Below are 23,804 nucleotides of genomic sequence, written 5' to 3' on the forward strand. Positions count from 1 at the left end.
CCTATGCCTGGGCCTGGGCCTGGGCCTGAGCCTGGGCCTGCACCAAGGAAGCTCAGACTCATTCCTAAGAGCATCTTCCCATCAGGCCTTAACCCCTGGAGCAATGGAAGGCAGCCAGTCAGATCTCTGCACATCTACCTCCTCTTGCTCTGCCAACACCTTCTCTGGTACCTCTTGAAGGAACCCTGCCACTGGGGACACAGCCTGGTATATCCTCCTCCAGGAAGGCTGCAGTCCAACTGCAGGAACAGAACCTCAGGTCTTCTTTTTGCTGCATGTTAGGATGAAGACCTTAGGGAGAGCCTTTTGATTCTTTGAACAAAAAACTTTCCCCATTGTGGGTACCAAGAGTTTGAGGAACCAGAAAATCGATCCCAGGCCAACCTGACTCCTACACTTGACCCCTTATGATGTTTCCTGTTCAAAAGGCCATCAACCCTGTACTGTATGAAAAGTTTTCACTTCTCTGATCCCATGTGGGAGTCCTGATGGCCCATGAAGGAGGAATGGGAGGGCTGACTGGGTGTCTTTTACAAGAGAAAGTGAGAATCACAACCATAAGCGGCTTGAAATCAAGAGCCTGAGCTATACTTGGGCTCTCAGAAGCAGCCAGTAATTCTATACAATAGTTGTGCCCTAGTACCTGACCCTTCTTCTCTGAGAAAGGAGTGTTAAGAGCAGTGGGCTGCCGCTTTGGCATCCTGCAGCACCAGCCCAGTAGTGAGATGTAATATATGTTTTCTGCAGCACATTAGTTTGCTGTGCACCCTGGGAAGTACCCTCTTGGGGTGGGCTTGGTTTTCCCTGGCAAGCAGCAAACCTGCCCCAGCCCTCCTCTCCCATGAGGGCCTCCCTGACAGTTGGTTACTAATATTGGCTTCATTATTTGATTTGGGAAAACAATCAGGGATGGGAGCCAGTGTTGCACAAAACCAGCTTTGTCTCTCTGGCCTTCCTTGGATCCTGGCCTGACTCTGTGACTCTGTGACACACACATTTGGCCAGAGGACCAGAAGTTAGAATGGGAACACCCTGAGTCCCTTTACAAATGATGAGAATCCTATTAGAGGCTTAGACATTTACCTATTGACATTTTTCTTAGAATGGATGAGCTGTCACTTCTCATACCTTTGTAGCATTTTCTAATCTCCCCTCAGGTGTGTGGCCTTCAAAGAAAATGTTCAGAGAGGGGAGAAGAGGGCATGCCTCTAGCACAATAAGAAAGTAGAAGGCTTTCTGATTTCCAGGTCCCAGCTGGCTGTGCCTCAGAAGTCTTTGGACTTGGTGCTGCATCCCTTGAACTTCTTCCTTGAAAGGTCCTCTCATCACACTAGGCACATCCTGAATTTGAGCCTGCAAGGAGTCTTGATCAGGCAAACCTGGTGGTGAGGAGCACCAGCTAATGGCATTTCTAATCCTGCCTCTATTGGGTCATGTTCTGCCTATGCAACCTTGGGTATATTTTTAAACCTCTCTCATTTTAGCTGCCTACTTTGTAGCTTGGAAGTAAAAGTAGACCTAGCTAAGATTTGGGAGCATTTGCATGGGCCACTCACCTTTTTAAGTGCTTCAGTGCAGCTATGTCTTAAGGCCTTTTTGACAGTGCAAGGAGGTGCGGCTGTTGGTAGCATTTTATAGGTGAGAGAGCTGAGGTTTGCCCAGGTTTACAAGATGGTTGATGATTTTAATCTATTCAGCCAGGTGCTGGATTTTGTCCTCTTAATCCCTAGGCTCTGCCTCCCAATAACAGTACTAATAATGCCTGGTGACTAAGTTGGACAGGACATCTGGCAACAGGAAGGAACCAAGCAGCGCCACTGCTGCTGTCCATCCTCGGGTGCACTCCCAGTGGCATAGCACTCCTTACTTCTGATCTCCTCAGCTTTCACTGACCCATCTTCATAGGATTCGCACAGGTCCTGCAGCTGGGAGAAGTGGTGCACAAGCCAAGGGACGCAGGAGGGAGTGCTGAGAGCTGAGGGGGAGAGCAGTAAGGGAGGGTCCCATGAGAGCCATCCAGGTGTGCTGGTAGCATTGTCTCAGTCTTCTTATTACCCCACCAGCAAGGACCTGTCACCCCTGCCCTCTTAGACAGCTGAGGAGAGGAAGGCAGTCACTTGACAAGGTCAAGCAACTGGTAAGTGCCAGAGTTTGGGCCCTGGGAAGCAGACTCTAGAGCTCTTGCATTTAGCTGAGTGTGGGCTTTGTCATGTAAGTAGCGGAGAGCCTTGGAAGGCTTCTGACAGCAGCCTGATGTGAATAGCACTTTCAAGATGTGTCTGACTGTGCTTTTGGACTGGACTAAGGGTGACTGCAGACCTAGGAAATCGCAGTTGACAAGCGGCTTTACAGAGTATACTCGCTGAGCTGGGCCAAGTGCTAGGAGCCTCATTAAATTAATGGAACCAACCAGCCTATGAGGAAGATAGGGCTCTGTGCATTTTATAAATGTGAACACTGAGACACAGAGAGGCCAAACAACTTGTTCAAAAATCACACAGCTAGCAAATATGGAGCCAGGATCTTAATAGAGGTGGACAGCCCTGGGGCCCATGTTCCTTTTATGCCACATTGTCTCCTTTTTTTTACAAAGATGTAATGTCCCCAAATCCAGGCTACATCACAAGTACTGTATGCTTTCTCTGTACTTGTTTATTCATTCAACTGTTTTTCATTTAGCATCCACTGATTTCATGTAGAATATTTCCCTCAGGAGGTGAACTTCCCCAGCCATTAGATTGGAGAAGCCTGTTTTGTGTTGGCAGCCTCTATCCAGGATGGACAAGAATGCTAAGAAAACATGTGGAACTGCTGTCTGCCCTGGGTATGGAGCACTGACTGGGTGACACACAATTTTCAGACCACACCTGGACTCTGATTCTGAACCATCACATGGCAAAGATGTTTGATGTTCTCCAGCCAATTGGGAGATGGCATAGTGCAGGCTCAGTGACCAGGAGCAGGGTGGAGATGGGTCATGGCCAGCAGTCTCAGTGTCTCCTGGGGACCACTGGACTGAAAAGGATGATTGGGCTTTTCTAATTATAATTACATGGTTTGAGCAGAAACGAGTTGTTATACCAACTTCTTGGATAAGAGTTGTACATAATTATGGTAGAGGACCATGTGTCACTTTCTCTGATACAGAACGAAGCCTTTAGAGATCTGTGCTGCCATCACATGTCCAGACTAATGGACTTCCCTGAGTCTGTTTGTGTTGTTTTCTATCTCTGTCCTTGTGTCTCATACTTTTCCTAATGTCAGCTTGTCTGGCTTTTAGAACTTTTTCCTGGACTTTGCTTTTTTTTTTTTTTTTTTTTTTAATGAAGTAGAGGTCTGGGAATCTAAGCTACTGAGCTTATGTGCAAACCATGTGCAAATGAAGATCAGGCTTGCCAGTGTTGGTGCCAGAGGAGACTCTGGTACGCACTTTATGTCTACTTTTGGCTCTCTGTAGCCAGACCGAGATGGATGCATGGTGCATTTCAGACAGGCAGAGCAGGCCTCTGCTCAGGCTTAGGTGTTAGCCTCGCAGAAGCCTGGTGGGACCTTGATCTTTGAATATGCAGCTTGGCCATGGGGCTCCTGGTGTCATGACTCTGTCCTGGAAAACAAAGTGACAGCCCTGGCCAAAGATCAAGGGACAGGAAATAACCTCACTCCCCCAGCATCTTGGATTCATATCATCTCCTCTTTTTGAGTATGAGTGAACCCTTTAGGGCACAGATTCTTCTTGGTTCATAAGAAGTTAATTTAAAATCATAATGTTAATTTTGAATAGAAGGTAATGCATACATGTGGTTAAATATTCAAACTGTACAGAAAAAATATGAAATGAAACATAAATATCCTTTCCCTAGCCTCAGGACTCTAAGGATCCCAGGTTCTCCTCAGGATGAATAATGACTTGCATGCACCTCAGGGACATTTTAGTGATTTTTTAGCTCATAAATTTTAACCATATTTTTACTAGTGCACATAGGATCACACTATGCACAATATTCTTCAGCACATTGTTTATTTGTTTAGTAAAATATGCAGTCTCCATGTTCAAATCTACCTCGTTGCTTTTCAACACAATGTAATAATTTTCCACTGTAGGGATGTATCATAATTTACTTTTTCTATCCATTACAACCAGCAGCTGGATTGCTTAAGACATCCCACTGAATATAAATCTTGGTGTACTTTCCTGTGTATTAGCAAAAATAGAGTATTAAAAGTAGAATTGCTGGTCAAAAGGTAGGTGCATTTTGTATTTCATGATTCACTTATTGAAACGGAGTATATGGCCTGTTGGAGAGGCTGCAGTACAGGCTGTGAAGTCAGAATTTCTGTACACATCCAGCTCTACCTCTTACGAGCTGGGTACACTGTCTGTAAATGGGGCATTGTGAAGATATGTATCTTCGAGAGGTTGTGATACTTAAATAAGATGCACTTTGAACAGTTAATTATGTAAATGGCAGTTCCTGTTGAGATTATCATTACCATTATCTATCTCTGGGTCCTCTGAAGCACTCACCATGGTGCTTAGAACCTAGATGTCAGATAATACCAGAATGAGTGGAGGAATGCAAGAATGAGTGAAGACAGGAGCTAGCCATGGTGCCCTGGCAGTTCTCCTGCTGTAAATACTGCCTTCCTCCTGTTCCTGGTCAAGCACCTTCCTGGTAGGAAGGCGTAGAGCCATCAGCACAGTGCAGCTGCCTTGCGGCCTTGATAATTTAACCCTGCTTTTGTCTGTTTTTGTGTGGGTGTGGGTGTGTTGAATCAGCAGTCACCAGTTCTTGGAAGATCATGCAACAAATGTCCATGAAAATATGGACTGAGGCCCCCAGTATCTGCTCTAAAATGCCAGGCAGGTGAAATACAAGCATGTTCTGTATACTGAGATGGGACTGGATTGTGATAGGTCTCTGTGACTGTGAGGAAATAAGATGAGGTCTCTTTAAAGAAGGGAGGAAAGGGTAGATGATGGTATAATAGACTAAGCTCTCAGATTTGTCTTCCTGACTCTACAAATCCAGATTAGATCTTTAGCCATGCCAAATAGAGACACAAGTGGTTCAAGGTAGGAATTGAGTAATTTCAGCAAAATAAATTTAGTTCTTGTTTCTAACTCAGTGACCTCACCCAGGCTAAAGGCTAGTCAACCTGTTGTGAAGAGCCTGCCAGAACTGTGGTGAGGACTGGAAGGGGTGCATCTGCAGGTAGCCTGTCCACTCTCTGCAGCAGAGGTAGGTGGCTGTTACAGCTGGCACTGGTGGGAGTCCAGGGTGGTGCAAACTAGTCACTTCAAAGTCAGGGAGAAAGAAATAGAAGGAAGAGACAGGACCCCCAGACCTCTTTAAGGGCACAACCCAGGGTCCTAAGGCTGTCCTACTGCTGCCCACTTATTCACAGGGACACTTATCCAAACCCTAGCATAACCCTGCATAAATATAAAATGGTCAGTCTATAAAATTAGATGTAATTTCATTTGTTAGTGAGGAAATCTATAAAAAGACAAAACAGCTTCTAAGAGTATTTGATAAAGTTTTTTTTTTAACTTGTGATATATTGGGAAAAGTTGATTCAAAATATTAGAATAAGATTATGAGACTAGAAACAATATTGCTTAACAATATTGCTGATCTGAAGAAATTGCAGCCCAAACTTCTGGAGTTTTTCAAACCTAATAGGAATCTACACATGAACCTGTAGTTCCCCAGCTTCTGAGCTCTAGTTAAATAGCAAGGAGCATGCCCAGCACAGGTCTGCACTGAGCACTGCCCCACGGTGTTCTAGGCCTCTACTTCTTGTTTAAATTGTGCTTCTTATCTTGCAAAAGGTTTGGTGGGGTTCTATCATGGTGAGAAGTGGTCCCTTGGGGAGGTGGTATGCAGAAGCAGAAGTGTTTGAAGTTCTGAGGAAACCTATGAACCAAGACAGAAGAGGGTGTATTGCCTTTGGAGCCTCGCTGAGTCCAGAGTGGACCATGGGCAAGACAGGGACAGAGAGCCTGGGAAGGATGACTTGGAGTAGTGCCCATAAGGAGGGAATGAAGAGAGACAAGGAGTGTGTGGTGGGGGGGGGGGCACTGACAGAGCACAAAGGAGGTGGAACTGCCACCCACAAGATGAAAAAGAGGGCAGAAAGTTTAGGTTGGCCCCCTGGGAGCTGGCTATGTCCCTGCCTGTTTCCCAGAGCTACCTCCCTGCTCACTGACTCCCTGCAGTGAGTCATTCCACCCTGCAGGCTGCTCACCTGCTTGGGAGGTACAAGAGCACCAAGCAGAGCTCAGATCCTCAGCCAGGCCTGGCAGTGGTGGAAGGAGATGCTGCCAGCAGGGTGGTTCAAATGGGATTTGAAAGCTTTGAAAATAAATAATAGTGGGAACTGGGTAGTCTGGAGGCTAATTTGGGGAATTCAAACATTTGGCTTTTAATGTATTTTTTTTAAAAAATGGATGAATTATTCACATTCACATAGTTGAGATTCTCATATATCAGAGAACTAAATGAAAACCTGATTTCATCTTTTAAAAGCTAGCCAGAGCTGAGAAGGGCCTGCTCTCCTAGGGCAGGAACCAGGGCCCTGCTCACATAGGTCCCTGTTTAGCAGATGGCCTGTGGCAGTGGCCTGCAGACCAGCAGCCCTGCCTACTTTAAGATGTTCCTTTCATGAAGCCATGGAAAGAGGATGTTTCCTTAGCCTTTTGTCCCCAGGGTTCAGTGCAGGTGCTCTCAGGAATCAGATGCTGCATACAGGAGTTCAAGGCATGGCAGGTTCTTGAGATCCACTGAGTACCCAGCAGCAGCCCCCTCTCCATCAGCAAGGAGAGGAAGATGATGCTGCTGTGCTAAGAACTGGAAATGATCTCTAGAGACTACCTGTCCCACTGCTTGAGTGTTCAGGTGGGAATATCAGGGTCCAGAAAGGAGGCAGTGTTTGTGCAAGGTTGAACAGCAAGTCACTGCTGCCTGTGATATTCAGGCTTCCTGGGTGTTGAGTCCCCAGCAGATCTGATCCCTGGATTGTGAAGGACTTTGTCTTTCTCAGCCACCTCCTCCATGTTCCCACATGATGTGGGCCTTGTGCACAGAGGCTTCAGTCCTCTGAGCAAAACCTCCCACCCAGGGCTGTCAAGGCCAGAGCCCTCTCCAGCCATCAAAACATGGCCACCTTCCTACTGCCACCCCCACAACAGCTCATTCACAGTAATTAATGGCCTCTCAAGTGGGTGATTTCTCCTCCCTCTCACTCACCACACAGTCAGGTAGGCAAGGGGAATGTGGTTGGTGCCTCTGGTAATCAAAATGAAGGGTTTTTGTACTGTCCGGATAATGAATTCTGCAAGGGTTTGAAGTGAGGGGCTAGGGGTCTCCATGTCATGTGTCAGAGTGACAATCTCGAGGGGTTAATTACTGCCATTTTGTTTCCAAGCTGGTAACAAAGTGAGATAAGTTCATTATGAGCTAAATTTGAAGTTAATTGGATACACACACACACACACACACACACACACACACACACCATTAGTGCACATGCAGCCAGCTTACCTAGAAATGGGGTGCATGGAAGACAAAAAGTTGCATCTAGGAAAGAATTGATAAATCAGGCCCAGTTGTAATTGGAGTTCATGAAAAGGTATTTTCTGAGATGTTGGTGAGGGAGAACCATAATTCCGTCAAATGAGCAGAATCAACACCACTTGATTAATGTCATCTTGGCAGATGTTTCCTAAGCACTTGTTATGTCTTGGGCCAAGAGAAGAGAGGGAGTGATGGGAGTAGATGTTCATGTCTTGGAACATCCAGCAACAGGAGTGGACAAATGACCCATGTGTTGGAGGAATGTGGCAGACCTGGTGCCGGAATTCCTGGGTTTGGATGTGGCTCCATTTCTTACCAACTGTGGTAACATGGGCAGATGTTTAATCTGTGTAGATTTTAGTCATCACATCTATAAAATGGGGATAATAATAGAACTTGTTTTATAGAGCTGTTGAGGTTGAGTCAGTATCTACAAAGCACAATAAATAGTATTTGGAATCCAGCTCTGTGTTTGAGCCATGAGGCATCCATTAAGTGTTACAAAACTGTTAGCCATCATTCTTATTATCATCGGTGTGACATGGGGCACATTGATAGCTTGGCACCTTCATTCCCTCTTCTGTCAGATGGGCATAATACCAACAGACACCTAGTGATTCTATTCATCTTTTGAACTCCCCAAATGCATATATCTCCAGGGGTCAATAGGCTGCTTTTGCCTCTTTCTTACTGTTGTTCTTCCAAAGCTTTCAGTGAGTCCTTAACAGAACCTGACCTTGGACATCACTGAGGGCTCTGACCTGTGATCATGTGGACAATGGAAATCTACTGTAGAGGTCTAGGGAGGTCAGTGTTTAGCTCCCAGGTTCACTTGCCCAGACTTTGGCCTCCTGATGTATAGCTGCCTAGTATTCCATGGTGCACATTGTTGCCAAATTCCCTGTGTTTGACATTTAGATATTTGCTGATATTTTATGGTTTTAGATAATGCTGCTGCAGTGAAAACCTTGTGTATTTATATTTGATATTGTTGAAGATGTATGCATCTTAAGATGTAAGTCTGTAGAAGCAGGATTGCTTATTCAAGGGGTAAATGCATGTATTTTTTCGATGCTGCCAAATTCCCCATGTTAATTTGCAATTCCAGTATATAATGAAATTAAATTTCTTTTCAAATAATTTAAGGATATATAATTTAAGCATATCATGAATATGAAGAGGGAGGGGGAAGGAGACAGACAAGAGAGAGAGAGAGAGAGAGAGAGAGAGAGAGAGAGAGAGAGAGAGAGAGAGAGAGAGAACCAAAGTATATATACACTTTAGGGAAGAAAAAACTTGTATACATATTTTAACTCTAAATTTATTGAGATATCATCAGATTAATAAATTACCTTTGGCCTCTGCAATTACACCTTAATGCTCAAAGTGGAGGCCGTTAGCTTCCAGGCATTTATTAGTATGGTGAGTTGCTGCTTGGGTACCTTGGTCACTGAGATTGCTGCACTCGCTTTTCCAGCTTCTTCCCTAGGGTCTGGCAGAGCAGTGGAGTTCCGTGATGTTCGACATCCTCCAGGGTTCCCCATATGAGGGTTGTTCCATCTGTTGAAAAAACATTCTATTTTCCTTTTCCTGGAGTGTGTATGCTTTGTTGGTGGAGTCTATATATGGAAAGAGTAAGGGTTTATATTCATGTACTTTGCCCATTTTTTTGCAACATTATTTTTGGTCTTTCCCTTCAATTTTTGTAAGTTCATGATACATGGGAATAATGATCCTTTATCTATGGTATATGCCTCAAGTAATTTCTCCCAATTTGTTGTTCACCATCTGTCATTTGACTTGTCTATTATTTTTATCAGCTAAACTTTTTTTTTTGAATTTAAAAGGAAAAAGAGAATAAAACAAAAGAAAACAAAGTGGTGTAAGGGTACAAGTAATACAGAAAGAACTACAAAATAAACAATAATAAATCACAGGTTAATAGATTACACATTATAAGTGGACATTCAAACACCTGAATGGTTTTGTTACATGTCAACTGCTTTTTATAGCATCCTTTTCCCCATAAAAATAAATCTATGCAGCTTAAAAACATATTTAACATTATATCATTCCAGTGTGATTGGTGTCAGATTACTATTTCTTTTTCAAGATGATGGTGATAATAAATAGATGGCAATTTTTCAAGTAGTAAAATTACTGGAATATAATTCATGTGCCATAAAATTCATCCTTTTCAAGTGTACATACAATTCAGTAGTTTTTAGTATGACAAATTTGTACAGCTGCTGCCAGTCACTTTGGGATACTTCCTAACACAGCTCAAAGGGAGCCACATCCACTATCAGCCCCTTTTCCTACTGTCTGGTACCCCAATTCTCTGATGACCACGAATCTACTTTTTGTCTGAAGACTTGCCTATTCTGGATGTTTTACATGAATAGATTCATACTTTTGTTGCTATGTGTGATTGGCTTTTTTCACTCAGCATAATCATTTCAAGTTTATTCATGTTGTAGCATGTGCTAATATTTTATACCTTGATATTGGCAAATATTCTGTATTCTTTATCCACTAATAAGATGATGGGAATTTCAGCAGTGTCCACTTCTTAGCTGTTATAAACAAAGCTGCTATGAACATTCGAGTATCAGAGTTTGTGTGGACATTTGGTCTCATTCTCTTGGGATACACATAGGAATAAAAATGCTGGGTCGTATGATAACTCTACATTTCATCTTTTGACAGCTACTGTTCTTTTCCAGAGTGGCTGCACCATTTTGTATTCCTACTGGCAATGTGTTAGGGTCCCGATTTTCTCATCTTTGCAAAGATTTTTCTAATCTAGCTTCTTTATTATAATCATTGTAGTGAGTGTGAAGTGATGTTTCATTGTGGTTTTGACTTGTATTTCCCTATTGACTGATGACATTGAATATCTTTTCATGTGCTCGCTGACCATTTCATTTATTCTTCCAATCCTTTGCTCATTTTAACTTGGTTTGTTAGCCTTTTTATTATAAGCTATAGGAGAACCTTATATATTCTAGGTACAAGTGCTTAATCAGATGCACAATTTGTAAATGTTTTCTCCTGTTTTGTGGGTCATCATTTTACTTTTCTAAGTGCCCTTTGAAGCGCAAAAGGCTTTCCATGAGTTCGATTCCTTTTTCTTTGTTGTTGTCATACCTAAGAAACCAGTGCCTAACCCAAAATCATGAATATTCATGCCTTATTTTCCTTCTAATAATTTTATAGTTTTAGGGCTTACATTTAAGTCTTTGATCCATTTTTCTTTAACTTTTACAAGAGTGTGCACTGGAGTTTGCAGCATCATAGAAAGTTTTTCTATCAGGATTATGCTAATTTGGTGAAATGGATTAGGAAGAGTTTCCTGGACTTATATATCCTAGGAAAGTTTAATAACAGGAGTATATGTCCTTTAAAAGATTTGCCCCAAACAAAAACAATAAAAAAACTTAGCCAAGAAGCTAAGTGCATGAGACACTTGTTATTTAAAAAGCATTTTATTCACTTTCTTCCAAGGTTATTGGGCTGTTATTTTTGTGTTTTGAGACAAAGTCTCATCAGATAGTCCAGGCTGAGCTTGAACTTGCTTTATAGCCCAGGCTGTCTTCCACTCTGTGGCAATCCTCCTGCATCAGCACCCCGGAGTGCTGGAATTCCAGGCATGTGCCACCATGCCCAGCTCTAAGCTTATTTTATTACTTGTTCTTGAGTTGATTTTGATAATATAGTTTCCAGATAAAGTACTGTGGAGTATATGTTCTCTTTTTTATATTGTCTCATCTGTATTTCTGGTTATATTTTCTTATTTGGGCCTCTTTTACAAATCTTGATCTATGTTTATTGGTCTTTTCAAATAACGATTCTTGATTGTATTTATTCTGTCTGCTTTTCTGTTTACCCAATTCCTTATTTTTTGCTTTTTCTTTATCAAGTCCTTCCTCTTTCCTTCCCTTTCCTGGATTCATTTTATTGCTTTTTTATCTAGCTTTCTAAGTCAAGTGCTTTGGTGAGGCTCTAAGTTTCTGAACCTTTGCTTGAGGGATCAAGGTTTTAAGGTCTGTGTTACAATAGAGGAAACCGTTGACCAAACACCCTGCTACCAAAACCAAAGGACAGCCCTTGCTAAAGAAGAACCCGTTGCCAAGGAGCAGGAGAACTGTATGCCAGGCCCAGCCTGGCCTCAGCTCAGCTCAGCCCTCAGGGGCAAGCCGCACTGCCCTCCCAGGCCATCTCCTGGGTGCCTGGGAAGCACGTGACCTTTGCATGGGCAGCTCCCTCCATGTTCCACCAGGCAGGCCTGTGTCTCCCTCTTTGATGCCTGTACCCCAACTCCCTTACCCATAAAATCTTGCAGTTGAGTTTTATTCTGCAAGATGGAGCCAACAAGTAATAGTGCCACTCTCCCTGCTGACAGGCAGTGAAGCATCTGGACCTGCAGCCAGAGCAGAGACAGTTCCACAAGCAAGGCAGTAGAGTGCAGGGTCAAGGAACATGGCTTGGATGTTGGATGACTCCTCTTTGCATCTCTGTCGGGCAGTGTGCAGCCTGAACAAGTCTTATTTTGTTGTAAAGAGAAAATAGTAACAGCACCTCAGGACAGGATTGTTGAGGTTTGAGGGATTTAACCATTGAAAACACCCAGGGGTGGGGGTGGGGATTTAGCTCAGAGGCATAGTCACCTGCCTTGTAAGCAGGCAGTGGTGAGTTGGATCCCTGGTACAGGTAAAAATGAAAAAGAAAAAAAGAAAAAACTCAGGACAGGGTCTGGTGTTTTATGATTCCTGTGTAAATGTTCCTAATTTGCAGTTGTTGTTGTTGTTGTTGTTGTCCTCATCAGCAATGTGAGCCTGGGGCTGGGGCCAGGTGGGAGGTGCTCCACTGGTTGGTGAAGGAGCAGCTCATCAAAGCAGCCCTGCCACTGGCTGTCCTTCAACCTGTCCACAGTCTGGCCACTGAGACCTCAGGTCTTAGTGCTTAGACTGTGATCAGGCTGCTTCCTCATATACCATTAGGATCCCTGACTCTCTCCCTGCAGCTGCTCTGATGGAGGCTGTGAACATGAGTACCCTACCACCACCACTATAGTGCTCTGAAGTCAGAGGAGGGTCTGGCTGATGTTAGGAAATTTGAACAGAGAGGCAACCTCTCTGCCCTGTCTCTGTGGGAACTGAGTCCATTGCTCCCTTGTTTTATGTTAGGAATCAGTTTTTCCATCTGCAAAATGGAAACAGGGCTTGGGGCCAGAAAGCTCTCCTCTCCCACTTTTTGCCCTGATCCCTCAGCATGGCTGAAGGGGAGAGTTATGGGCTCCTAAAAGCTCCACCTTCTCTAACAGGACCACTTCTCCATTCACTTAGCAAACCTTTTAGGCTTACTGAATTCTGGCCTGATCCCTAGAGATAAAGTGGTGCTACCAATGGCTGTGGGTGTTGGGTTGGCAGAACATAAAAAGGGAGGCCGAGGAGGACTAGTTACAGCAAGCTTCTTTAACGCACCTTGTGAGCAGAGTCAGTTCTGCTGACTTGATTTTCCTATTTCAACGATGCTCTCATGAAAAGTCAGAACAGCTGTAGTGCATGCTGGTCATGGGGAAGAACTGAGGGCTCCCGGACCTGCATCCTGGGGCATTTGCTCCCCTGTAAATGCCTCAGGTGAGGGCATGAGTCAGAGCACCTTGTCCAAAGCTGGGGAGGTGGTGAGCAGGAAGAAGGCTCCTTCTGCTCCTTCACTAAACAAAGGACAGCTCTGGGACCAGGTAGGAAGATGTCAGTGAGGGGCCAGGGCTGAGGCAGAGGATTGAGGCAGGGATGCCCCTCCCTTCTGCTGGCTGTCCAAAGGACAAGGGGGCAGCTTGGTCTTTTGAAGGCAGTGCTATCAGAAGCTTCTTGGTGGCTGCAGAGCTGTCCAAGTTGTGCTGGAGTAGAGTTCCCTGGTGTTTGCCAGGAGCTTTGCAGTTCCACCTTCCTGGTTTCAGAGCAGAGCCTTGGCTTGCTTCTGGGTAAGTGGAGCTGGCAGGGCTGGCAGTGTATGTGTGAGCGTGGGCTTGCACAAGTAGTGGGGCAGGGCCACATTGGCACTTAGCATCTGCACATGACAAGTGGCTGGCTGCAGATACTCACCCTATGATTTGTTGCTTTGATTTCTTAGGCTGAAACTTGGCAAGCATGACCCTCCCTGGATACCCTCCATGGGACACCTTACCCCCTCTATACAGGGCAGCTACTCAGCACCTTACCTGACAGGGATGGTGCCTGTTGAATCTGCACTATCTGCTCTCCTCAGCAGGCAGTGGATGGAGTTCTATGTGGGGGAATCCTGCCAACAGCCCAGTGACCCCTCGGGTTCTCAGAAGCAGGCCTGAGTGAGTCAAGGGGAGATCTGCTCAGCTTCTTCCCTGCAGCTGAGTGTGCAGTGAGTGACATTTTGAATTTCAACAGAAAACGTCTTTGAAGCTGGGGCCAGCAAAGTTGGAGCAGAGGAGAACGTGGCCACTCAAAAATTTAGCCAAGTACTTCAAAAAGGAGCCAAGTAATTCATCCTAGACCAATAGGAAGCATGACTTGAGGAATTCCCAGAAATAGAAAATTCCCTCTTTCCCTGCAAAAGTGAAAAATACTGCTTTGGGAAGAGAGCCTCAGGCAATCCAGCTTAGTAATGACTACTAGGAAAGTCTTTCCTGAAGCTCAGCCTTCTGGGTACTCGCAGACCTCTGCAACCATAATGCAAGGAGTGCCCCCTACTGTTTGAGCTGGCAGCAGACCTTAGCATCATCTGAATGCAAGAGTTAGGAGGCTTCCCATTTTTCAGATGGCCCAGGATGCCAGGCAGTGTGTCCTGAGAGGCAGAGTGAAGTAGAGAGGCTGAAGCTAAAATCACAGTGGAGATGTCAGGAAGTTGGCGATGCGAGAAATCTAAATGTCAGCTAGGGAAAGCAGCATACTGAATTTGGGAAAAGCAGAAAGCAAGCATTCTATTATCTGGAACAAGACAACACAGTGCTGAAAATCCTGTAAGCAAAAACAGGGAAAAGAAAGGAAGGACATCCAAACTGCAAATGAGCAAGTCAGATTGTGACTGTGCACGGCATGGTATTGTATATAGAAAACCTGATTGGAGTAGAAACACCTAGAACAAATAAATTTGGCAACTTTGACTTTAGCCACAAAAGTTGAAATATGAAAACTAGTAGCCATTCTATATGCCACTAGCAAATTATCTGAAATAGAAATCAAGATAGTAATCTCATTTACAACAGCTACAAAATATAACTAGGAATAATTTTCATGAAAGAGGATATCTGTAATAAAATTTTTTGATGGAAAGTTGAACCTGCAAGTTCATTGTGAACTCAAAATGATGAAGAAATGGAAATAACCTGTATCCATCAGCTGATAGATGGTTCAGGCAGCACAGGAACACAGTGGAATATTATTTAGTCATAAAAAGAATGGTATGTTACTGTTTGTGATATCATGCATGGAAACAGAGAACATTAGTTTAAGTGAAATAAGGCAGATGGAAAGATAGCTGCTTCATGATCTTATTCCTCTGTTGCCTGTGAAAAAGTTTATGTTGAACTTGTGAACAGAGTACTGGTTACCAGGTATGGGCAACTAGGAAGGAGAACGGGTGAAGGTTGACCAGTGGGTCCTCAGTAGACAATAATTTTATTTACATAATTAGTTTTTGTACACTCCTACACAATAGTGATTATAGAGTATGTACTGCGTACTTCAAAAAGCTTCAAGAGAGGGTTTTAAATGATTTTAGCATAAGAAGTGAGTGACGGGGTATATTTATTTTGATTTCAGTATTATGCAGTTTATACACTTGTCAAACATCACATGGTTCCCCATTAATAGGTACAAGTTTTGTTTTTATCTATCAGTTCGAAAGTAAGTTTACTGGGCTGCCGATGTAGCTCAGTGGTACAGCGCCTGCCTGGCAAGCATGAGGTCTTGAGTTTGATTTCTGGTACCAGAACAAAACAACAACAAAGAAAATAAATCTACTGAAAGATGCCTCCAAATTAAAAAGGCATTAACTGTGCTTAGGTTTCTCCATGTCTTAGATGTCACTGACCATGTCTCAAATGTGCCTCCTTATCTCCCAGACCACTGCTGATTGTGAGGACAGTTATCTCACCTGTATTTTACCTCCAATTCCTCTGTAGTTTGAGTGCCTATAAACAAAAGTCTGGAAGAATCTGAAGTGGTAGGCAAGTCGGTCTGAGGGAGTACAAGGCCCAGTCATCCTTTCTCATTAACCGTGCTATTTTTACCTATTGAGGCTTGCCTGTGGCAATGGTGGACGGTGGCCTGGATGGCATGTCCAGAGGTGTCTGATGTGTCCAGAGCCATGCTCTCTTATTGAAAGTACTCAGGGCTTTGTCAGGCCTGGGAGGGTGGGGAGTGGGGTGTGCACAGAGAAAGTTTCCATTGAGTTGGAATTCTGTGTCAGAGCCCGGGGAGGCTGAGGGTTTCTTGCCAGTGGGTAAGTGTGCAAAGGGCCTGGCAATAATACAGAGTGTCTTGGAAGTCAGAATGGTGCCCGAAAAAAATGTCAGTGGGAGGCTGAAGAAACAGCCAGGGAGTACACTCTCCCTACCAGCATCTAAAGAAGCCTTTGATCTTAACTAAAGTAGATAATTAAATACAATCAGCTTATTTGCCTGGCAAACCATACCTTAGTTACGTGGGATTTTCTGTGGTTATGAAAAGTAAGCCTGAATACTATCAATATATACAAAAGGTACATGAAATAAATTTGCAAGGAAACCCGTTTCTTTCCATCTGATTCACAGTTGCCATCTGTGTTTCAGGAATGTGTCATGAGGCGTAAGACTTTAAATGAATCTCACTCAGGGCAGTGATGGCTGAGAATGGGCGGCAATGGTAAGGCAGAAATGCCACCTCCTTGGGCACAGTCCCGGTAACAGACACACAGCAGTGGCAGGAGAGGTGCTGGTGTTTCAGGGAGGCTGGTGAGAGGTGGGAGAATCTCTGAGCTGAGTTTAGGGTTAAGAAGGCGGGTGTATGGTGATGGAGTGGCCAGGGGAGCAGCAGCTTTCAGGGACCTGAGCCTGGCTTGAGCTGGGTGTGTGTGGCCCTGCTGCTGCTGGTGTGGCCAGGTCTTACAGAATCATGGTGTGCACATTGCAAGAGAAACAAAGGAAATGTATTGGTTGAATTTTTCAGGTGTTTCTATTGCAAATATTTGAAAACATGTCTTTTTAAGACTTTTTGCAAATTCCAAAGTCATGTTCCTTGTAGAGGTTAAGGAAAATATACTTGTTTTTGGTACCAAAATAATTTTTTTCCTTTAAGCAATCTATTTGCATGATAGTAGGAACCTGATTTTCAATTCAGATTTTTCTCACATGCCTTGATCATCAGAAGCCTTGAATAGATTTAAGACATACTGTCCTATTTCTTAAAATAAAACAAAAAAACCGAGACAGTTCTACTCACAGCTGAATTCCACAATTCTGTTGTTTCAGCTCAGTTTAGGTAGTCTTTAAAAATACATTTCATTGCTCAAATGTCACATTCAATGCTGTGAAACAAAGTAAAATGAGATCATTTTGTTATCTTAGCTAACAACAGTAACACCTCCAAAATCATTTTAACAAGGGATAATTGTGACAGGATATCATATCTGAAAAGTATTTTTGGTATTTATTCTTAACAGCTTCCTTTAATATCTCATTTTTTGCTGTACATGTCACAATTTTTTTTTTTTGCTGTACATGTCACAAAATTTTGAAGCCATCTTCCAGTAAATATTAGGACCTACCTAATCAGTATATTCTAGCATGTAACAAATTCTCTGTTCTTCACCATTATGGTGAAGACTAGCTACTGATTATACTAAACTCATCTTGTATATTTAAAGATTGCATTATTATAGGGAAAAATAAAAATAACTTAATATATGATTATTATTTACTTAACAAATATTGGCATAACATTTTTACAAATAAGTATGTACCTAGTAACAGCTAGTTCCATCTAAACTATTCCATTAAATCACTCCTAGAATTTAGTACTAAAATTCAAAACTGAAATTTAGCTAAAAATGTTACTAAGACATTTATTGTAAATTATAACATTTCTACAAGCTAAATTTCATTTAAGTGGTACAAGACAGTTTCATTAAAATGCATTTAAGTGGTAAAAGATAGTTTCATCAAATTAGAACCTAGCGTGTTAGCTGCTAGGATTTTGGAGATGAATAATTATAATAAAGAGATTAGTTTTTCTTAGTAGTCATTGGCATAAGAGCTTCACTGGATAATACACATCTTTTCTTTGTTTATTCATCTATTCAGCCAGTTAGTTAGTTCTGCAGAAGTTTAGACCCAGGGCCTTTGCATTAAGCTATATCCTCACCCCTTTTAAAAAAACTTTTGTCCTCTAAATTAGCAAAGTCAGGATTGGAACTTGGCTTGCTCTTGCTGCAGCTTGCCAGAGTGCTAGGATTACAGATGTGCATCATCACCTCCAGCTCATGCTTCTTCCTGTCCTCTGAACTGTACTTACACGCAACTCCTGTCCTTATTCAAACATCATTCTAAAGTAATTTAGAGTCAAAACAAAGGAAAAGTCAAATAATATAGACCAGTGCACTGATAAAAGGCTGTTTGGACACTATAACAAAGGCAGAAATAAGCCTTTACTAATGCACAGAAGCACTGTTTGTGGAAGATGAAACTCAGAAAAAGGTTAAATGACCAGTGAGTGAGGCATCACTCAAAACTGTTGTCCAAAGAATGCATAAAATATTTGTGACTGATGAAGAAAAGTGGTCTATTAAAATCAGGGTTCAGAAATCAGTGTTTTAAAGTTTGGCATACAGAAGCAAAGTTTATCAGAGAGATGAAAGAAACTGCATAGTTATTTTTCTAGAAAGATAAATGAAAGATCAAGTGACCAGCACCAGAAATAATTCTTTGAATGGAATGGCTCAGAAAGCTGATTATGTGAAACATATAGATTAAATTTTCCTTTTAAAGAGTGTTGCTTGTAAATCTTTGATATTTCTTGCAATAAAGTCAAGTGCATTAAAGAAATGATAACTTCAAAAGAAAAATGTTCAAAATTTTGCTGTCATGTATTTTGACAAGTTATGTGGTTCTATTTCTAGTAAAAACCAGGCGACATCTAACGACATGACACAATGAGATTTAGTTATTCAGAAAAAAAAATCTGCTACTTTGAAGATTCTAACATAAAGCTGAATTGAAAGTGTTTACCGGAAGTGTGGACTATATCGACTAAATTAGATCCATGATTCTTTTGTACTTAATTGCTGTATTTTTTTTTTTCAAATACAGGTCAAATTTATGTACTGAACACAATCCTGCTGTAAAGATATCAACATTTCCATGATCTTCAAGAATTTTATTCAGGGCTGGGGATTTAGCTCAGTAGCATAAGCACCTGCCTGGCAAGTGTGAGGATCTGAGTTTGATCCCTGGTATTGCAAAAAAAAAAAAAAAAAAAAAGAATATTCTTCTTCTTTTGTCATTATGTATTTATCTATACGAGGAAACAATCCTATAATTTCTATGACTAGTTTTTGTCTCTTTTTGAACTCCACATGAGTATAAGAATTCATACAAATCAAATAGTTCTACTACTTTTATTCACTATTGTTTGTGTGACTCTCTGTAGTTGTTTGTATAACTGATTAGAATTGAACTGATTAATTATATCACTTTTGTCTTTTTTACAGTAGATGGGAAGTTGGATGATTTACAGTTTTGTGGCATATAAACGAAAACTGTTGTAAACATTCTTACGTAATTTCTCATGTCACTTGGAAGAGCACTTAAGATTAAAAGGAAAATGAGTGCATATTTATTCTTATAATGAAATGTCTAATAACTTTTCAATGCAATTATGTAATTTTATAAGCCTTTCAGAGAACTCTGAAAGTATTGGTAGTTTTTATCTTCAAGATTGATTTTTATCAATGAATTTTTCAATATCCATTTGGATGATTTTAACTCAACCACTTTTCCAAGACAGTTGATATTAGTTTTCTAACGATGTATATCTAGTTGCATATTTTTACCATTTTTATGCTTAGTAATCTATTGCCTGTGAAATTTTGCTTAATCAGTATTATGGATACAAATATTATTCTTCTGTAGTATTTAACTTTACATTTCCTGTATTATGCAAATATTAAAGTTCACACCCTCCATGTACTGTCTTGAAAAGACATTAAATTTCTTATTGAATTTCCTTGGTGTCTTCATCAAATAATTCATGATGATATATACTTCTACTTTTGAACATTCTACTTTGTTCCACTGATCATTATTTTATTTTATCAGTTCTCTACTCTTTTAAGTTGTTATACTTTAAATGAGTTTCAAAGTAAGTTAATAGTAGCATATATTTCTAGCTTGGTGCTCTTCTCGATATACATATATATGGCATAACTTTTTATTCAACTAGTTTGCATTTCTATATTAATTTTCCAATCAACTAATTTTATGTCCCCTAACTTTTCTTATCAAGGTTTTATTTTGTTAAATCTGCACATTAAGAAATTACATCTAATAGATTCTTATGTCTTCCAAGTAAGTCACCTGATTTATTTACTTAGACTTAATTCCTTTCAACAAGTTTTGAAGCTTTAAGCTTAGCAAACTTGCGCATTTTCCTTCATAATTGTGTTTGTTTTTAAAAATTTATTTATGCTACTTGATTTACTAAAACAGCGAATTGTGAATATTCAAATTATAAAACTTATAAATTCTGTCCCTAGGAGAAAAACAATGGAAACTCTATTAAAGAGAGCGTTCTTAGTGACAAATTTCATCATCAGATTGTAATAATTAATGTCACATAATGTTGAAGGTATACTGAATAAGTGCAAACTAGGCATTATGTGATTAAGGATGAGCTCATAGACCTTCAAATAATGAAGTTTGCCCTATATGTAAATTCTGTGTGTGTGTGTGTTCCACACACATAAGTATTATTCCAACTATATTATCGTAGTTAGAGAAGACGAGTCAAAATGGTTCTTTTTCGAAAAACAGCCATATTTTAAGGAAAATCATGCTTTGGAAATACAGATTGAATGGAAATGTGTTACACTTTGTACTTTGCTGAAGTTAGTTGTTAAGAACTGATGGTAGATAATTCTCAGAAATTTTGAGAGCTCTTGGTAGTGATCATAGATAGATAAATATCATTAGATAACAAGACATTGATGTCAATAAAGAGGAAATGTAAAATGTCAGTTAATCCAAAGTAATTATTACAATAATGAATATGCTATATTTTAATTGTTCAAAATATTTTATTTTGGGAGGAAAGGCCATGAATTTAAGAATAATATTTCACAGTTCTTGGGGAGGGGAAACCAGTTTGGAGAACTCAATCACAGAGAATTTGGCAATAAGACTTCATATGGCTTAGAGAGGAAATAGATAAGATGTCACACTGTATATTTAAAATTATCATCTATAAAGTAAAATAAATATTTTTAATAGATTTCCTGACTTGCCACCAGCAAAATATATTCAGTCTTCTAGAATTGAACACAACCAAGCATCTGCTAGAACACTGAACGTATTTTTGGTGTGTGGAAAAGAAAATAAATCCTTAAAAAGCTTGATTCAGATTTTTTAACCTTTTATTTTAAACCACAGAATAAAAGTTTTGCATCTCTAAGTGAGAAATTTTTAGTCTGTGAAAGTAAGATGGTTTTTTGTTTCATAGTTATAATTTGTAGAAAATAACATGAAGAAGGATGAAGAATAGCTAACATCCAAATAGTATAATAACCTTATTACCCTGTCACAACACAAACCCATTTGCATTCATAGGATGGAGATTATAGAGTTACCCATTCTATGAACTATAATATACAATAATATACTCGCATCCAAGTTAATGTAGCTTATATATAAAGCAAGGCACTGAAAATGCCTAGATGCGTTCTTGAATCCATAAACAATAGGTTTGGTCCTGGCCTTTTTATTAATTGTTTGCAGAATTATACATGCAAGAATTCCCATGCCAGTGAAAATGCACTGTGCACCACATCTTAGGCTAAAAGGAGTGGGTATCAAGCACACTACAAAGTACCTCTCAACACCTTGCTTGGCCACAACCCCATGGGAGACAGCAGTAGTAAAAATTAAGCAATAAATGCAAGTTTGACTAAGTCATGAAACTACCAGGGTTGGTAAATTTTGTGCCAGCCACCGCGGTCATACAATTAACCCAAATTAATAAAACCCGGTGTAAAAGTGTTTTAGAAAGGCAAAAGTAAGTCTAAGCTTTATCCAAGTCATAGAAAACTCCAGATAAAAGTCTAAACCAAAAATGAAAGTAATCTTAATAAGTCTGAACATAGGAAAGGTAAGGCCCAGACTGGGATTAGATATCCCACTATGCTTAGCTGTAAACATAAAAACTTGCATAACAAAAGTTTTTGCCTGAGAACCACTAGCAAAAACTTAAAACTCAAAGGACTTGGCAGTGCTTTACACCCACCTAGAAGAGCCTGTTCTATAATTGATAAACCCCGATACACCTCACCACCCCTTGCTAATCTAGCCTATATACTGCCATCTTCAGCAAACCCAATTATGGAAATAAAGCAAGCACAAGTATATTACATTAAAAACATTAGGTCAAGGTGTAGCCAATGGAGTGGGAAGAAATGGGCTACATTTTCTTACTGAAGACCTGTAGACCCCAATCTTTGTGAAACCTAAGGACCTAAGAAGGATTTAGTAGTAAACCAAAAATAGAGAGCTTGGTTGAACTAGGCAATGAAGCATGTACACACTGCTCTTCACTCTCTTCAAGTACTCAAAAGTTTTCAATCTAAAACTAATAAATCTAAGAGGGGACAAGTCATAACAAGGTAAGCATTGTATAATGAATTAACTAGAACCAACTTGGCAAAGTGAAATGAAGTCCACCACCCCAAAACCAAATGAGCTACTTCCAAACAGCTAACAGAGCAAATTCATCTATGTGGCAAAATAGAAGATTTAGAAGTAGAGGTGAAAAGCCAACTAAGCTTGATGATAGCTGGTATCCAAGTAAGAATCATAGTTCAGCTTTAGGTTTTCCTAAAATATTTCCAAATTCAATGAAAACTTAAAATTTACTTTAAAGAGGGACAGCTCTTTAGAACAAGGAAACAACCTTCAACAGTGGGTAAAAGGTAACACCTTCGTAGTTGGCCTAAAAGCAGCCATGAATTAAGAAAGCGTTCAAGCTCAACAAACCACACAGCTCTTAATCCCAATAAAACTTAATGAACCCATGACAAACAATTGGATTAATCTATAATTATATGGAAGAAATAATGTTAATATTAGTAACAAGAAATCATTCTCCCTGCACAAGCTTAAATCAAATATACACTTGATTGTTAACAATTTAATAAGACGAGACCCGTCAGTAGTGTTCTTATTAAACTAATTGTAAACCCAACACCGGAGTGCTATCCAAGAAAAACAAAACAAAGCAAAAGGAACTCTGCAAACATAAATTCCACCAGTTTACCAAAAACATCATCTTTAGCCTTTCCAGTATTAGAGGCACTGCCTGCCCAGTGACATCAGTTCAAAGGCCACGTATCCTGAGCATGCAAAGGTAGCATAATCACTTGTTCTTTAAATAAGAACTCATAAATGGCTAGATGAGGGCTTGTCTCTTGATCTCCCCATGAAAACATGGGGATAACATAATGACAAGAAGACCCTATGGAGCTTTAATTTATTAGTTTACTCAACCTACCTCAAAGCCACAAGGGCACAAAAACAAATATACCTAGACTAATAATTTCAGGTGGGTTGACCTCGGAGAATAAAACCTTCCAATGATACTAACTTAGACACTACAAGTCGAAGTTCTTATCACCAACTGACCCAAAACTTTTTTCATCAACAGACCAACTACCCTAGGGTTAACCGGCCAGTCCTATTTTAGAGTTCATGTCGACAATAGGGTTTACACCCTCAGTGTTGGATCAGGACATCCTAATGGTGCAGCCTTTATTAAGGGTTCATCTGTTAAACGATTAACAGTCCTACGTGATCTGAATTTCAGACCAGAGTAATTCAGGTGGGTTTTTGTCTATTAAAAACCTCTCCCAGTACGAAAGGAAAAAGAAGTGGGGCCGTCATTTATGCCCTGATAACCAAAAAATGGTATCATATAAATTTTGCCATTATCTCAATATTAACTCAAG

At 40.7% G+C, this 23,804-nt stretch overlaps 1 protein-coding gene across 50 annotated transcripts in view; it reads right to left on the reverse strand.

The window, feature by feature from the left end:
- The window catches only part of LOC100734190 (alcohol dehydrogenase 1-like), a 226,088-nt gene that overhangs the window by 132,357 nt on the left and 69,927 nt on the right, over nucleotides 1–23,804 (reverse strand). For 27 of the 50 annotated variants that reach the window (XR_010047730.1, XR_010047732.1, XR_010047733.1 and 24 more), the window contains one exon: nucleotides 9,020–9,137. Coding sequence is in view for 39 of the 50 variants with exons in the window: in XM_063249452.1 (XP_063105522.1) it covers nucleotides 9,020–9,121 (102 nt within the window). In the remaining 11 variants the exon portion in view is untranslated. Of the gene's footprint in view, nucleotides 1–8,929; nucleotides 9,197–13,803; nucleotides 13,926–17,038; nucleotides 17,124–23,804 lie in introns of all 50 variants that reach the window. The other 23 variants (XM_063249421.1, XM_063249436.1, XM_063249435.1 and 20 more) reach the window with 8 other exon arrangements.

This window comes from Cavia porcellus, unplaced genomic scaffold, assembly GCF_034190915.1.
Source record: "Cavia porcellus strain 051 isolate PalLab524CR breed Dunkin Hartley unplaced genomic scaffold, mCavPor4.1 scaffold_5, whole genome shotgun sequence".
Taxonomy (NCBI): Eukaryota; Metazoa; Chordata; class Mammalia; order Rodentia; family Caviidae; genus Cavia; species Cavia porcellus.